The 18,052-nt window shown below is 40.3% G+C and overlaps 1 protein-coding gene across 5 annotated transcripts; it reads left to right on the top strand.

The window, feature by feature from the left end:
- Positions 1–666: 666 nt before the first annotated feature.
- On the top strand, positions 667–17,643 carry LOC112222037 (deoxyribonuclease gamma). Of its 5 annotated transcripts, none has more exons than XM_042329863.1 (10): positions 667–823; positions 1,691–1,776; positions 1,902–1,996; positions 2,449–2,535; positions 3,052–3,164; positions 4,232–4,344; positions 5,384–5,541; positions 5,811–5,907; positions 6,043–6,225; positions 17,068–17,264. In XM_042329863.1, the coding sequence occupies exons 2-9, from the start codon at positions 1,696–1,698 to the stop codon at positions 6,190–6,192; spliced, it is 894 nt and encodes a 297-aa protein (XP_042185797.1). In that variant the 5' UTR covers positions 667–823; positions 1,691–1,695; the 3' UTR covers positions 6,193–6,225; positions 17,068–17,264. The 5 variants fall into 5 exon arrangements, with proteins under 5 accessions (XP_042185797.1, XP_042185790.1, XP_042185795.1 ...); XM_042329856.1 differs by lacking the exon at positions 17,068–17,264 and having other exon boundaries at positions 6,043–6,126; positions 6,189–6,435; XM_042329851.1 differs by lacking the exons at positions 667–823; positions 1,691–1,776; positions 1,902–1,996; ... (4 more) ...; positions 5,811–5,907; positions 6,043–6,225 and adding exons at positions 11,729–11,885; positions 12,748–12,833; positions 12,959–13,053; ... (3 more) ...; positions 16,348–16,505; positions 16,775–16,871 and having other exon boundaries at positions 17,007–17,090; positions 17,151–17,643.
- The last annotated feature ends 409 nt before the right edge of the window (positions 17,644–18,052 follow it).

Here is an 18,052-nt window from a genome sequence, read left to right on the forward strand (position 1 = left end):
GTTTGTATGAGTACTGGAGCTGAGGTTCAGGGTAAACCTGGTTTGTATGAGTACTGGAGCTGAGGTTCAGGGTAAACCTGGTTTGTATGAGTACTGGAGCTGAGGTTCAGGGGTAAACCTGGTTTGTATGAGTACTGGAGCTGAGGTTCAGGGTAGTGATGGTTTGTATGAGTACTGGAGCTGAGGTTCAGGGTAAACCTGGTTTGTATGAGTACTGGAGCTGAGGTTCAGGGTAAACCTGGCTTACAGTTTATACGTATTCAGTCTTTGGCACATTTAGACATGGCTGAGTTGACAAATTGGGTTCAAGCACAGGTGCAGACGTTGTAGGTATGTAGGTGTGTGGGGGGGGCTCTGGATACACTGGGACCAGATGACAGGTTCCCAACACTATAGGTAACTCTAATTCCAATAATAACATGGTCACTATCTCAGATACGTTTTCGGTGCACTATATAGAACCTGGTCTCTAAGTAACTAAGTCATATGTTTACATATTTCACAACTGAGCGGTTAGGCAGAAAGTGGCCTGCCTGAGTGAATCAGAAAGCACGGTGTCCGTGTGTAAAGGGACACAAATGTCACTGTGACAAGGAAATGGGAAGAAAATATGCAAACACAAAGAAACTTCCACACCCCAAACTGTTCTTCAGATACAGGAAGTGCTATGTTATAAAGCTTTAGTCACAACCTAGGTATACAGGGAGAGAGTGGGTTATGTAGTGCAGTTCAGGCCATACAACGTTCTCTCTGAAGAGGATTTCTGCTGTTTCCTTAAGGCATCAGAGCATCCTTCAACTCCTGGGTACATCTTCATACCACGGTAATGAATTTGAATAATGAAAAAATTGTATACGGTTCAAATAGACTAAATATGGAACTATTATCAATCGACCTTATTCAATAATATCCTTTGAGTAAATGTCATAAAATTGTTTGTAATATCATTATTTTGTACCAACAAAAACAAAACTGAGGAAAAGAGATTTGCATAATATTTCATGTTGATGTTCTTTGTGCGAAAAACTGTTGTGAGACTGCACAGGAAGCTACTGTGTGCATATGTCAGATGTTTTGAGGCTTCCGCTCTTCTTGATGTCAGACAGTCTGCAAGGCTAGTGTTCTCCTTTCTGTCTTTAAAGCCTTTTGGTCTGATATCTATTGACAATTTACAGCTGAATTAAATGACCAGGACTGAACCGGACTCCGATGAACACTTTGTGGGGTCTATAATAAGCAAATCATTTCTAGCAGATCATTTCTACCCTAAAACGTCAGGAAGTCTCAACTCTTTTTGTATGGTGAAGAGAACGGAAACATATACTGCACTAATAAAATCTTTTTTTGTGTGTGAAATATCTAGTTTTTTTTTACAAATCATCTTGGCTGACATATATATATATATATATTTTTTTTTTGAACCTTTATTTAACTAGGCAAGTCAGTTAAGAACAAATTCTTATTTTCAATGACAGCCTAGGAACAGTGCACACCCCACAACTGCCTGTTCAGGGGCAGAATGACAGATTTGTACCTTGTCAGCTCGGGGATTTGAACTTGCAACCTTCCGGTTACTAGTCCAACGCTCTAACCACTAGGCTACCCTGCCACCCCGATATATTCAGACAGTTTATAGACAAGACTCTATACCAACTACTAAGATGTATCATAACTGCTCTATTACCCGTAGCAATCATGAAGGTGGCGTCCTTCAACGTCAGAAGATTGGGCACAAGCAAAGTGGCTGATAAGAACGTCCTGAAATATCTCATCAAGGTGCTTATTCTCTCATTGTTCTGGAAATACATTCACATTCTCTATTCATACTTAATATTCAACATTGAGTCTGTCATTATATTCTATTGAATTCATTCCCATTCTATTCTATTCCATATGGCCAGATTGTGTCCCGCTACAGTGTCTTCTTGATCCTAGAAGTGGTTGATAGGACTGGCCAGGCCATGACAACGTTCCTTAAAGAGCTGAATGACACAAGGTATTTTCTCCATCTCTGACCTAAAACATACAATAATACCTGGATCCCTAGCAATTCTCCTGTGTATATGTCATATATCCACATCTATATAATACAGTGATTAATACCTTACTGTTGTAATCCATGCCACTGAAGAAAAAGGCATTTAAGCAATAAGGCACAAGGGGGTTTGTGGTATATGGCCAATTTATTACGACTAAGGGCTGTTCTTAGGTATAACACAACGCAGAGTTCCTGGACACAGCCCTTAGCTGTGGTATATTGCCCATATACCACAACCCCCCGAGGTGCCTTATTGCTATTATAAACTGGTTACCAACTTAATTACAGCAGTAAAAATAAATGCTTTGTCATACCAGTGATATACGGTCTGATATATCACGGCCGTCGGCCAATCAGCATTCAGGGTTTGAACCACCCAGTTTATAATATGTGTTATATCCTTTTGGCAGGGCCAACAAGAAGCATCCTTACACCATGGTGAAGAGTATCAGACTGGGGCGCGACACCTACAAGGAACAGTTTGTCTTCCTCTACAGGTACTGACACAATGTGTTGTTAGACAAGCTTACAATTGGCTCATTCATCTTCCCCCTCGTCTCCCCTGTAACTATTCCCCAGGTCGTTGCTGTAAATGAGCATGTGGGAGGATGAGAAGTTCGAGTATGAGGAAATAAAAATAAAAGACAACAAAATCCGAGTTCACTTACATTGAGGCTTATCTAAGATCTGAAATTAACTGATCCTTTTAGATAATAATGAACAAGTGTACATAAACAGCAATGGGGACCTGATCCTAGATCAGTTTTCCCACTCAGGGACACTATGAATACGGGCCCTGTAGATGAACGTGAATACGTGTAGGAGACCTGATCCCAGATCAGCATTCCTACTCAGGGACACTATGAATACGAGCCCTGTAGATGAACTTGAACATGTGTAGGAGACCTGATCCTAGATCAGTATTCCCACTCAGGGACACTATGAATACGGGCCCTGTAGATGAACGTGATAAGCTGTAAGTTGACAGATGCCTCATGTATTGTTTGTGCCAGAAAGGACCATGTGAAGCTGACTGACAGTTATCAGTATAAGGACAACCAGGTGGGAGACGAGGACGCCTTCGCTAGAGAGCCCTACATCCTCCGCTTCACTTGTCTCAATACAGGTAGTATTATAGTAATGTCTTCACTAGAGAGCTCTGTTTCACCTGTCTCAATACAGGTAGTATTATAGTAATGTCTTCACTAGAGACCTCTGTTTCACCTGTCTCAATACAGGTAGTGTTATAGTAATGTCTTCACTAGAGAGCTCTGTTTCACCTGTCTCAATACAGGTAGTGTTATAGTAATGTCTTCACTAGAGAGCTCTGTTTCACCTGTCTCAATACAGGTAGTATTATAGTAATGTCTTCACGTAAGTTATTATTTATTTACCATCTATCCTCTTTAGTTCCTATTTGTATATTTATCCTACCTGAGGGGTGATAAAGACTGGTTGGTACATCAGTAATACTATAGTATCTGAGGGGTGATAGAGACTGGTTGGTACATCAGTAATACTATAGTATCTGAGGGGTGATAGAGACTGGTTGGTACATCAGTAATACTATAGTATCTGAGGGGTGATAGAGACTGGTTGGTACATCAGTAATACTATAGTATCTGAGGGGTGATAGAGACTGGTTGGTACATCAGTAATACTATAGTATCTGAGGGGTGATAGAGACTGGTTGTAGTAATACTATATTATCTGAGGGGTGATAGAGACTGGTTGGTACATCAGTAATACTATAGTATCTGAGGGGTGATAGAGACTGGTTGGTACATCAGTACTACTATAGTATCTGAGGGGTGATAGAGACTGGTTGGTACATCAGTAATACTATAGTTTCTGAGGGGTGATAGAGACTGGTTGTAGTAATACTATAGTATCTGAGGTGTGATAGAGACTGGTTGGTACATCAGTAATACTATAGTATCTGAGGGGTGATAGAGACTGGTTGGTACATCAGTAATACTATAGTATCTGAGGGGTGATAGAGACTGGTTGGTACATCAGTAATACTATAGTATCTGAGGGGTGATAGAGACTGGTTGGTACATCAGTAATACTATAGTATCTGAGGGGTGATAGAGACTGGTTGGTACATCAGTAATACTATAGTATCTGAGGGGGGATAGAGACTGGTTGTAGTAATACTATAGTACAACATGATAGCTTTATATCCTATAGTGCTGAAAGACCTCGTGTTGATCCCGGTGCACACCAAGCCTGAAGACTCTGTGAAGGAATTGGATGAGCTGTACGACGTCGTGAAAGTAGTGAAGAGGAAGTGGAAGACTGATGTAGGTTTACTTACTAAATGCTCACCTGGGTACACACACTTCTTATTCTGAAAGTTAAGGTTCACTGACACTTTAAGGTTCAAATAGTTTCCACTCATTTGTAGTTTAAACGTGTGTATATAAGTAGCTAATAAGGTATTTATTATGTCTTATTAGTCATATATTACACCTAAATTAAGTGTTTTCTTATTCAAACATTGTCATGTGCTACTGGAAAATCCTTTTAAAACCTCCTTGTTAGTCATAATAAAGACATACTAGTATTTAATAAAGGGCAAGTTACACAGGAACAATATTCTTAGTAAGCTGTCTCAATGTAGGACTACTAAGGACATAGTACATAAAATGTGTTCCCTATTCTAAAGTGTAACGAAAGATACCGCTTTAGAACAGGGAACACATATTGAGGTACGATGACCTTATTAGTTCCACATTGAGAACGCTCACTAAGAGTCTGTTTCTTGTGTAATTTGCTCTTTATTAAATACTGTATCAAATCAAATCAAATGTATTTATATAGCCCTTCGTACATCAGCTGATATCTCAAAGTGCTTATACAGAAACCCAGCCTAAAACCCCAAACAGCAAGCAATGCAGGTGTAGAAGCACGGTGGCTAGGAAAAACTCCCTAGAAAGGCCAAAACCTAGGAAGAAACCTAGAGAGGAACCAACAATGAGGTTATTAAGTAAGTTTGATGTTTGATTAAGAAAACCCTTAATTAAGTTATAATATATTACTAATAAGACATAATAAAGGCCTTATTGGCTACTTATATACACACTTATACACTACAAATGAATAGCTAACGTGCACCTTAAAAAGTGTTATCCACTTTTTAACACAACATTATATCATTGTTGACAGCATTTAGCTTAAAATCAAGAGAATATAGAAGTAATTTAAAAAATATATATGTATTTTTTGATTTCTTTGTATATTCTTTATTATTTTCCTTTAATAAAAAAAAATATTATAATTTTTTTTTTTTTTTAATTCTTCATAGAAATACTTTAGTGTCACTGTTTGTGTCTCTGGCAGAACATCATGATCCTGGGCGATTTCAATGCGGACGGAAGTTATGTCACCAAGAAAGGCATGACAAATATCCGTATCCGTAGTGACAAGAAGTTCCACTGGGTGATTGGAGATGATGTGGACACCACAGCCAACACAAGCAACGACCACACCTACGACAGGTAGACCTACTCCAAATAGGTTATAGACTCAAGGTGTACGACAAAAAGGTTATGAATTGGATCAAATACATCAAATATGGTACAATATAATAATTTCTCAAAAATGTTTCCAAAAGAACCCTATGAAATTAATGGAAATGGTTCATTGTTAAGCAATGTTTTATAAACATATATGTTCAATATTGCAAACAGGACCTCTGAAGACACATATCATCATGTAATTTCTTTAGCCATTGTGGAATATTTTTGTTTCCTTTGCTTCCTATCAGGATTGTGATGTACGGGGATGACATGTTGGAAGCGATGGTCCCCAACTCAGCCAAGCCCTTCAACTACCACAAAGCCTTTCACTTATCTGAAGCTATGGTATGTCATATTTCATCTTTCAGCCATCTGTTTTCCATCTTGGACTAAAAACATTTTCAATTGAGATGTTTTTTGTTATAGTGTTTTTAGGTAATCCCTTACTACATAAATATTTCACTCCCTCAAATGATGCAGGCTTTGAGTATCAGTGACCACTACCCTGTAGAGGTGGAGCTGACGACGGCTGAAACTGTACCACAGAAGAAAAAGAAAAAAGAGATAGAGGAAGTAGAGTCTCCCAGTGTAAATCCAGTACCACAGAAGAAGAAAAGAAAAAAGAGATAGAGGAAGTAGAGTCTCCCAGTGTAAATCCAGTACCACAGAAGAAGAAAAGACCCGTGAGAAAGTTAATAGGGAAGTCAAAACAAGCCTAGAAATGCCAAAATGTACATAAATAATTATATTCTAACTGTAAATCTGTTTCTGTTTGTTTCAAATGTTTCAAGTGATTTACTTAATAAAGACCTACATGCAATATTCTATGCAGGAAATGTTATTTTACGATAAAACATTTTCTAAGTAAACCAATCCAAGTTGTCTGTTTATCTTCATTAGAAAATATATTTTCAACATGGAAATAGGTCACACAAAAAACATCAACTGGCTAACAACACAGTGTGAAACTGATGCAGCTACAGGGCTTACAACTGTTTGTGAGTGTATTCTAACCACACTTCTGGTGGTTGACAGTGCTGCACATAGTGTACTGTAATGTACTACAGCAGACACTGGACAGCAGGATGGAGAGAGATGACACCGTTTCTCCAAGGAGTTACCATGGAATTGTGGGCCGGTCCGCAAAAAGACGGACCTGTTTACACACTGAAAGACAATCTGGACACTGCTCTAATATCTTGTATAATGAGATATAAACTCATGAGATATAAAAAAAATAAACATCCCTTTTTCAGGACCCTGTCTTTCAAAGATAATTCGTAAAAATCTAAATAACTTCACAGATCTTCATTGTAAAGGGTTTAAACACTGTTTCCCATGCTTGTTCAATGAACCATAAACAATTAATGAACAATCACCTGTGGAACAGTCGTTAAGACACAAACAGCTTACAGACGGTAGGCAATGAAGGTCACAGTTATGAAAACTTAGGACACTAAAGAGGCCTTTCTACTGACCCAAAAGAAAGATGCCCAGGGTCCCTGCACATCTGTGGCCAGGGCAATAAATTGCAATGTCATTACTGTGACACGCCTAAGACAGCACTACAGGGAGACAGGGTGGACAGCTGATCGCTCTCGTAGTGGCAGACCACGTGTAACAACACCTGCACAGGATCGGTACATCCGAACATCACACCTGTGGGACAGGTACAGGATGGCAACAACAACTGCCTGAGATATATCAGGAACGCACAATCCCTCCATCAGTGCTCAGACAGTCCGCAATAGGCTGAGAGTGGCTGGACTGAGGGCTTGTAGGCCTGTTGTAAGGCAGGTCCTCACCAGACATCACCAACAACAACGTTGCCTATGGGCACAAACCCACCGTCGCTGGACCAGACAGGACTGGCAAAAAGTGCTCTTCATTGACGAGTCGCGGTTTTGTCACACCAGGGGTGTTGGTCGGATTCGCGTTTATCGCGAAGGAATCAGCGTTACACCGAGGCCTGTACTCTGGAGCGGGATCGATTTGGAGGTGGAGGGTCCGTCATGGTCTGCGGCGGTGTGTCACAGCATCATCGGACTGAGCTTGTTGTCATTGAGAGAGAGAGGAGGGAGAGGGAGGGAGAGACAGAGAGAGGGAGAGAGAGAGAGAGAGAGAGAGAGAGAGAGAGAGAGAGAGAGGGGGAGGGAGAGGGGAGGGAGAGAGAGAGAGAGCGAAAATAGAGAGGGACAAAAAGGGGGGAGAGAGAGAGCGAGGGGAGGGAGAAAGAGGGGGAGAGAGAGAGAGGTGAGGGAGAGAGAAAATAGAGAGGGACAAAGAGGGGGGGAGAGAGGGTTCCCAGTGAATACCATTGTAAATACAACCCATATTTATGTTTATTAATTTTCCCTTTTATACTTTAACTATTTGCAAATCATTATAACACTGTATATAGACATATTATATTTGAAATTTCTCTATAATGTTTACCGTACATTTTTTATTTCACATTTGTTTATTATCTATTTAACTTGCCTTGTCAATATAAATGTATGTTTCCCATGCCAATAAAGCCCTTTCAATTGAAATTGAGAGAGGGAGAGAGAGAGGTGGGGGAGAGAGGAGGAACCGAGACAGGCAGTGTGGGGCCATGAAGAGGAGAAAGTTGAATGGGCTGTCTAACTGGTTCCGCAGAGTGAGAATAACATAACCAGAGGCCCACCCCCAGCCTGAGGAAGAGGGATTTATAAGGAGGGCAGAACACCTGAGACAACTCACTGAGGTCAGATAGTCCCGCTGCTGTCCTGTCCTCTTCTGCAGCACCACTTTAACTCTCACTCGTCTCCGTCTGTGATTCTCACGCATCTCCATCTCTCTGTCTGTGACTCTCCCTCCACCTCTCCATCTCCCCTTCCACCATGAGCCTGAGGTCCAAGCGTATCAGCAGCTCCAGTGGCTCTGTGCGGAGACACAGCGGGGGCTTCGGTGGCATGTCCCTGGGTAGCAGCTCTCTGTACGCGGGGGCTCAAACGGCCACCACAGCAGTCCTTTCCACTCAGTCTCTGTCAACAGGAGCCTGCTGGCCCCCTTAACCTGGAGATCGACCCCAACCTACAGGTGACGCGCATCCATGAGAAAGAGCAGATCAAGGGCCTCAACAACCGATTCGCATCCTTCATCGATAAGGTATGTAGTCATCACTGAGAATTATTAGGTTACATCCCAATGTCTATACTAGCATACAGCTTTGATTGCTTGCCCAATACATTCATTCAATGATTTTTATTTTTTTAACCTTTATTTAACTAGGCAAGTCAGTTAAGAACAAATTCTTATTTACAATGACGGCCAAACCCGTAAACTCCCTAACCCGGACGACGCTGGGTCAATTGTGCGCCGCCCTATGGGACTCCCAATCACGGCTGGTTGTGAGTGATACAGCCTGGATTCGAACCAGGGTGTCTGTAGTGACACCTCTAGGACTGAGATGCAGTGCCTTAGACTGCTGCGCCACTCAGGAGCCCCTACTACACAAGCTACTTCGGTTTTAGTTATCCTCATATAACATCATCATCACCACTCGGGAGCCCCTACTACACAAGCTACTTCGGTTTTAGTTATCCTCATATAACATCATCATCACCACTGGGAGCCCCTACTACACAAGCTAATCATCACCACTCAGGAGCCCCTACTACACAAGCTAATCATCACCACTCAGGAGCCCCTACTACACAAGCTACTTCGGTTTTAGTTATCCTCATATAACATCATCATCACCACTCAGGAGCCCCTACTACACAAGCTAATCATCACCACTCAGGAGCCCCTACTACACAAGCTAATCATCACCACTCAGGAGCCCCTACTACACAAGCTAATCATCACCACTCAGGAGCCCCTACTACAACAAGCTACTTCGGTTTTAGTTATCATCATAAATGGCACTGATTTATTGTCTTTTGAAGCAGCTACAAAAGGAGCAAAAGCTAGTTTTGGTTTTAGCCAAACTAGCCTGGAAAAGGAGAACAAACAAAGAGTTTGCCATCTGTGTCTGTTTTCATTATGTGCGTTGCAACAATCACCCATTCAATCCCATTGATCACAATAGTGAGGATTTTTATTTATTTATTATGCATTATTAAGTTGTCTATGGTGAATCATAGACGTTTCATATGATTTCTCAAAATCATAAACTGGTCACAAGAACACAAGCATACATCTACAAGGTGTACTTTTACAGACAAATTTGACACCAGAAGTCCTTATTCGCCAGGTCGCAGTTGCAAATGAGAACTTGTTCTCAACTAGCCTACCTGGTTAAATAAAGGTGAAATAAATTTTTAAAAACAGCAGATTAGCAACGCTTTCAGTAGATTGGAGTTGAGTTGGGTTATGGGATGTACTTGATCAAAATGATCTTCCACATGGATTTACCTTCATCCATTAGCCTTTAGATATATGTTTGAAATAGTGATTTTGACTGTAAAACATCATATTGTGTTAATTCAGTATAGACCCATAATTGGACATGTATAGACCCATAAACTGAATTAGTGTAATAACTTAAACAAATATTTAAAGTCGATAGGTTTGTTTAGTATTTCTTGCACGAGCGTAGACCTGGTTTGTCAGAGTATTGGGACATAGCCAAAGGTGGTTCTTATGGGCTGAGATATGCAGGCATAGATCTGCTTTATATCAGTATTGGGACAGTCACAGGTGTAGACCTGGTTTGTATGAGTAATGGAGCTGAGGTTCAGGGGTAGTCCTGGTTTGTATGAGTACTGGAGCTGAGGTTCAGGGGTAGTCCTGGTTTGTAGGAGTACTGGAGCTGTGGTTCAGGGTAGTGATGGTTTGTATGAGTATTGGAGCTGAGGTTCAGGGGTAGTGATGGTTTGTATGAGTATTGGAGCTGAGGTTCAGGGTAGTCCTGGTAGCCCTGATTTGTATGAGTACTGGAGCTGAGGTTCAGGGGTAGTCCTGGTTTGTATGAGTATTGGAGCTGAGGTTCAGAGGTAGTGATGGTTTGTATGAGTATTGGAGCTGAGGTTCAGGGTAGTCCTGGTAGCCCTGGTTTATATGAGTACTGGAGCTGAGGTTCAGGGTAGTCCTGGTAGCCCTGGTTTGTATGAGTACTGGAGCTGAGGTTCAGGGGTAGTCCTGGTTTGTATGAGTACTGGAGCTGAGGTTCAGGGGTAGTGATGGTTTGTATGAGTACTGGAGCTGAGGTTCAGGGTAGTGATGGTTTGTATGAGTACTGGAGCAGAGGTTCAGGGGTAGTGATGGTGATGGTTTGGGGTAGGGTTTGTAGTACTGGAGCTGAGGTTCAGGGGTAGTGATGGTTTGTAGGAGTACTGGAGCTGAGGTTCAGGGGTAGTGATGGTTTGTATGAGTATTGGAGCTGAGGTTCAGGGGTAGTGATGGTTTGTAGGAGTATTGGAGCTGAGGTTCAGGGTAGTCCTGGTAGCCCTGGTTTGTATGAGTACTGGAGCTGAGGTTCAGGGTAAACCTGGTTTGTATGAGTACTGGAGCTGAGGTTCAGGGTAAACCTGGTTTGTATGAGTACTGGAGCTGAGGTTCAGGGGTAAACCTGGTTTGTATGAGTACTGGAGCTGAGGTTCAGGGTAAACCTGGTTTGTATGAGTACTGGAGCTGAGGTTCAGGGTAAACCTGGTTTGTATGAGTACTGGAGCTGAGGTTCAGGGGTAAACCTGGTTTGTATGAGTACTGGAGCTGAGGTTCAGGGTAAACCTGGTTTGTATGAGTACTGGAGCTGAGGTTCAGGGTAAACCTGACTTACAGTTTATACGTATTCAGTCTTTGGCACATTTAGACATGGCTGAGTTGACAAATTGGGTTCAAGCACAGGTGCAGACGTTGTAGGTATGTAGGTGTGTGGGGGGCTCTGGATACACTGGGACCAGATGACAGGTTCCCAACACTATAGGTAACTCTAATTCCAATAATAACATGGTCACTATCTCAGATATGTTTTCGGTGCACTATATAGAACCTGGTCTCTAAGTAACTAAGTCATATGTTTACATATTTCACAACCGAGCGGTTAGGCAGAAAGTGGCCTGCCTGAGTGAATCAGAAAGCACGGTGTCCGTGTGTAAAGGGACACAAATGTCACTGTGACAAGGAAATGGGAAGAAAATATGCAAACACAAAGAAACTTCCACACCCCAAACTGTTCTTCAGATACAGGAAGTGCTATGTTATAAAGCTTTAGTCACAACCTAGGTATACAGGGAGAGAGTGGGTTATGTAGTGCAGTTCAGGCCATACAACGTTCTCTCTGAAGAGGATTTCTGCTGTTTCCTTAAGGCATCAGAGCATCCTTCAACTCCTGGGTACATCTTCATACCACGGTAATGAATTTGAATAATGAAAAAATTGTATACGGTTCAAATAGACTAAATATGGAACTATTATCAATCGACCTTATTCAATAATATCCTTTGAGTAAATGTCATAAAATTGTTTGTAATATCATTATTTTGTACCAACAAAAACAAAACTGAGGAAAAGAGATTTGCATAATATTTCATGTTGATGTTCTTTGTGCGAAAAACTGTTGTGAGACTGCACAGGAAGCTACTGTGTGCATATGTCAGATGTTTTGAGGCTTCCGCTCTTCTTGATGTCAGACAGTCTGCAAGGCTAGTGTTCTCCTTTCTGTCTTTAAAGCCTTTTGGTCTGATATCTATTGACAATTTACAGCTGAATTAAATGACCAGGACTGAACCGGACTCCGATGAACACTTTGTGGGGTCTATAATAAGCAAATCATTTCTAGCAGATCATTTCTACCCTAAAACGTCAGGAAGTCTCAACTCTTTTTGTATGGTGAAGAGAACGGAAACATATACTGCACTAATAAAATCTTTTTTTGTGTGTGAAATATCTAGTTTTTTTTTACAAATCATCTTGGCTGACATATATATATATATATTTTTTTTAACCTTTATTTAACTAGGCAAGTCAGTTAAGAACAAATTCTTATTTTCAATGACGGCCTAGGAACAGTGCACACCCCACAACTGCATGTTCAGGGGCAGAATGACAGATTTGTACCTTGTCAGCTCGGGGATTTGAACTTGCAACCTTCCGGTTACTAGTCCAACGCTCTAATCACTAGGCTACCCTGCCACCCCGATATATTCAGACAGTTTATAGACAAGACTCTATACCAACTACTAAGATGTATCATAACTGCTCTATTACCCGTAGCAATCATGAAGGTGGCGTCCTTCAACGTCAGAAGATTGGGCACAAGCAAAGTGGCTGATAAGAACGTCCTGAAATATCTCATCAAGGTGCTTATTCTCTCATTGTTCTGGAAATACATTCACATTCTCTATTCATACTTAATATTCAACATTGAGTCTGTCATTATATTCTATTGAATTCATTCCCATTCTATTCTATTCCATATGGCCAGATTGTGTCCCGCTACAGTGTCTTCTTGATCCTAGAAGTGGTTGATAGGACTGGCCAGGCCATGACAACGTTCCTTAAAGAGCTGAATGACACAAGGTATTTTCTCCATCTCTGACCTAAAACATACAATAATACCTGGATCCCTAGCAATTCTCCTGTGTATATGTCATATATCCACATCTATATAATACAGTGATTAATACCTTACTGTTGTAATCCATGCCACTGAAGAAAAAAGGCATTTAAGCAATAAGGCACAAGGGGTTTGTGGTATATGGCCAATTTATTACGACTAAGGGCTGTTCTTAGGTATAACACAACGCAGAGTTCCTGGACACAGCCCTTAGCTGTGGTATATTGCCCATATACCACAACCCCGAGGTGCCTTATTGCTATTATAAACTGGTTACCAACTTAATTAGAGCACTAAACATAAATGCTTTGTCATACCAGTGATATACGGTCTGATATATCACGGCCGTCGGCCAATCAGCAATCAGGGTTTGAACCACCCAGTTTATAATATGTGTTATATCCTTTTGGCAGGGCCAACAAGAAGCATCCTTACACCATGGTGAAGAGTACCAGACTGGGGCGCGACACCTACAAGGAACAGTTTGTCTTCCTCTACAGGTACTGACACAATGTGTTGTTAGACAAGCTTACAATTGGCTCATTCATCTTCCCCCTCGTCTCCCCTGTAACTATTCCCCAGGTCGTTGCTGTAAATGAGCATGTGGGAGGATGAGAAGTTCGAGTATGAGGAAATAAAAATAAAAGACAACAAAATCCGAGTTCACTTACATTGAGGCTTATCTAAGATCTGAAATTAACTGATCCTTTTAGATAATAATGAACAAGTGTACATAAACAGCAATGGGGACCTGATCCTAGATCAGTTTTCCCACTCAGGGACACTATGAATACGGGCCCTGTAGATGAACGTGAATACGTGTAGGAGACCTGATCCCAGATCAGCATTCCTACTCAGGGACACTATGAATACGAGCCCTGTAGATGAACTTGAACATGTGTAGGAGACCTGATCCTAGATCAGTATTCCCACTCAGGGACACTATGAATACGGGCCCTGTAGATGAACGTGATAAGCTGTAAGTTGACAGATGCCTCATGTATTGTTTGTGCCAGAAAGGACCATGTGAAGCTGACTGACAGTTATCAGTATAAGGACAACCAGGTGGGAGACGAGGACGCCTTCGCTAGAGAGCCCTACATCCTCCGCTTCACTTGTCTCAATACAGGTAGTATTATAGTAATGTCTTCACTAGAGAGCTCTGTTTCACCTGTCTCAATACAGGTAGTATTATAGTAATGTCTTCACTAGAGAGCTCTGTTTCACCTGTCTCAATACAGGTAGTGTTATAGTAATGTCTTCACTAGAGAGCTCTGTTTCACCTGTCTCAATACAGGTAGTGTTATAGTAATGTCTTCACTAGAGAGCTCTGTTTCACCTGTCTCAATACAGGTAGTATTATAGTAATGTCTTCACGTAAGTTATTATTTATTTACCATCTATCCTCTTTAGTTCCTATTTGTATATTTATCCTACCTGAGGGGTGATAGAGACTGGTTGGTACATCAGTAATACTATAGTATCTGAGGGGTGATAGAGACTGGTTGGTACATCAGTAATACTATAGTATCTGAGGGGTGATAGAGACTGGTTGGTACATCAGTAATACTATAGTATCTGAGGGGTGATAGAGACTGGTTGTAGTAATACTATATTATCTGAGGGGTGATAGAGACTGGTTGGTACATCAGTAATACTATAGTATCTGAGGGGTGATAGAGACTGGTTGGTACATCAGTACTACTATAGTATCTGAGGGGTGATAGAGACTGGTTGGTACATCAGTAATACTATAGTTTCTGAGGGGTGATAGAGACTGGTTGTAGTAATACTATAGTATCTGAGGTGTGATAGAGACTGGTTGGTACATCAGTAATACTATAGTATCTGAGGGGTGATAGAGACTGGTTGGTACATCAGTAATACTATAGTATCTGAGGGGTGATAGAGACTGGTTGGTACATCAGTAATACTATAGTATCTGAGGGGTGATAGAGACTGGTTGGTACATCAGTAATACTATAGTATCTGAGGGGTGATAGAGACTGGTTGGTACATCAGTAATACTATAGTATCTGAGGGGGGATAGAGACTGGTTGTAGTAATACTATAGTACAACATGATAGCTTTATATCCTATAGTGCTGAAAGACCTCGTGTTGATCCCGGTGCACACCAAGCCTGAAGACTCTGTGAAGGAATTGGATGAGCTGTACGACGTCGTGAAAGTAGTGAAGAGGAAGTGGAAGACTGATGTAGGTTTACTTACTAAATGCTCACCTGGGTACACACACTTCTTATTCTGAAAGTTAAGGTTCACTGACACTTTAAGGTTCAAATAGTTTCCACTCATTTGTAGTTTAAACGTGTGTATATAAGTAGCTAATAAGGTATTTATTATGTCTTATTAGTCATATATTACACCTAAATTAAGTGTTTTCTTATTCAAACATTGTCATGTGCTACTGGAAAATCCTTTTAAAACCTCCTTGTTAGCCATAATAAAGACATATTAGTATTTAATAAAGGGCAAGTTACACAGGAACAATATTCTTAGTAAGCTGTCTCAATGTAGGACTACTAAGGACATAGTACATAAAATGTGTTCCCTATTCTAAAGTGTAACGAAAGATACCGCTTTAGAACAGGGAACACATATTGAGGTACGATGACCTTATTAGTTCCACATTGAGAACGCTCACTAAGAGTCTGTTTCTTGTGTAATTTGCTCTTTATTAAATACTGTATCAAATCAAATCAAATGTATTTATATAGCCCTTCGTACATCAGCTGATATCTCAAAGTGCTTATACAGAAACCCAGCCTAAAACCCCAAACAGCAAGCAATGCAGGTGTAGAAGCACGGTGGCTAGGAAAAACTCCCTAGAAAGGCCAAAACCTAGGAAGAAACCTAGAGAGGAACCAACAATGAGGTTATTAAGTAAGTTTGATGTTTGATTAAGAAAACCCTTAATTAAGTTATAATATATTACTAATAAGACATAATAAAGGCCTTATTGGCTACTTATATACACACTTATACACTACAAATGAATAGCTAACGTGCACCTTAAAAAGTGTTATCCACTTTTTAACACAACATTATATCATTGTTGACAGCATTTAGCTTAAAATCAAGAGAATATAGAAGTAATTTAAAAAATATATATGTATTTTTTGATTTCTTTGTATATTCTTTATTATTTTCCTTTAATAAAAAAAAATATTATAATTTTTTTTTTTTTTTTTTAATTCTTCATAGAAATACTTTAGTGTCACTGTTTGTGTCTCTGGCAGAACATCATGATCCTGGGCGATTTCAATGCGGACGGAAGTTATGTCACCAAGAAAGGCATGACAAATATCCGTATCCGTAGTGACAAGAAGTTCCACTGGGTGATTGGAGATGATGTGGACACCACAGCCAACACAAGCAACGACCACACCTACGACAGGTAGACCTACTCCAAATAGGTTATAGACTCAAGGTGTACGACAAAAAGGTTATGAATTGGATCAAATACATCAAATATGGTACAATATAATAATTTCTCAAAAATGTTTCCAAAAGAACCCTATGAAATTAATGGAAATGGTTCATTGTTAAGCAATGTTTTATAAACATATATGTTCAATATTGCAAACAGGACCTCTGAAGACACATATCATCATGTAATTTCTTTAGCCATTGTGGAATATTTTTGTTTCCTTTGCTTCCTATCAGGATTGTGATGTACGGGGATGACATGTTGGAAGCGATGGTCCCCAACTCAGCCAAGCCCTTCAACTACCACAAAGCCTTTCACTTATCTGAAGCTATGGTATGTCATATTTCATCTTTCAGCCATCTGTTTTCCATCTTGGACTAAAAACATTTTCAATTGAGATGTTTTTTGTTATAGTGTTTTTAGGTAATCCCTTACTACATAAATATTTCACTCCCTCAAATGATGCAGGCTTTGAGTATCAGTGACCACTACCCTGTAGAGGTGGAGCTGACGACGGCTGAAACTGTACCACAGAAGAAAAAGAAAAAAGAGATAGCGGAAGTAGAGTCTCCCAGTGTAAATCCAGTACCACAGAAGAAAAAGAAAAAAGAGATAGAGGAAGTAGAGTCTCCCAGTGTAAATCCAGTACCACAGAAGAAAAAGAAAAAAAGAGATAGAGGAAGTAGAGTCTCCCAGTGTAAATCCAGTACCACAGAAGAAGAAAAAGAAAAAAGAGATAGAGGAAGTAGAGTCTCCCAGTGTAAATCCAGTACCACAGAAGAAGAAAAGAAAAAAGAGATAGAGGAAGTAGAGTCTCCCAGTGTAAATCCAGTACCACAGAAGAAAAAGAAAAAAGAGATAGAGGAAGTAGAGTCTCCCAGTGTAAATCCAGTACCACAGAAGAAGAAAAGACCCGTGAGAAAGTTAATAGGGAAGTCAAAACAAGCCTAGAAATGCCAAAATGTACATAAATAATTATATTCTAACTGTAAATCTGTTTCTGTTTGTTTCAAATGTTTCAAGTGATTTACTTAATAAAGACCTACATGCAATATTCTATGCAGGAAATGTTATTTTACGATAAAACATTTTCTAAGTAAACCAATCCAAGTTGTCTGTTTATCTTCATTAGAAAATATATTTTCAACATGGAAATAGGTCACACAAAAAACATCAACTGGCTAACAACACAGTGTGAAACTGATGCAGCTACAGGGCTTACAACTGTTTGTGAGTGTATTCTAACCACACTTCTGGTGGTTGACAGTGCTGCACATAGTGTACTGTAATGTACTACAGCAGACACTGGACAGCAGGATGGAGAGAGATGACACCGTTTCTCCAAGGAGTTACCATGGAATTGTGGGCCGGTCCGCAAAAAGACGGACCTGTTTACACACTGAAAGACAATCTGGACACTGCTCTAATATCTTGTATAATGAGATATAAACTCATGAGATATAAAAAAAATAAACATCCCTTTTTCAGGACCCTGTCTTTCAAAGATAATTCGT

The sequence above is a fragment of the Oncorhynchus tshawytscha genome, linkage group LG02, assembly GCF_018296145.1.
Source record: "Oncorhynchus tshawytscha isolate Ot180627B linkage group LG02, Otsh_v2.0, whole genome shotgun sequence".
Lineage (NCBI taxonomy): Eukaryota > Metazoa > Chordata > Actinopteri > Salmoniformes > Salmonidae > Oncorhynchus > Oncorhynchus tshawytscha.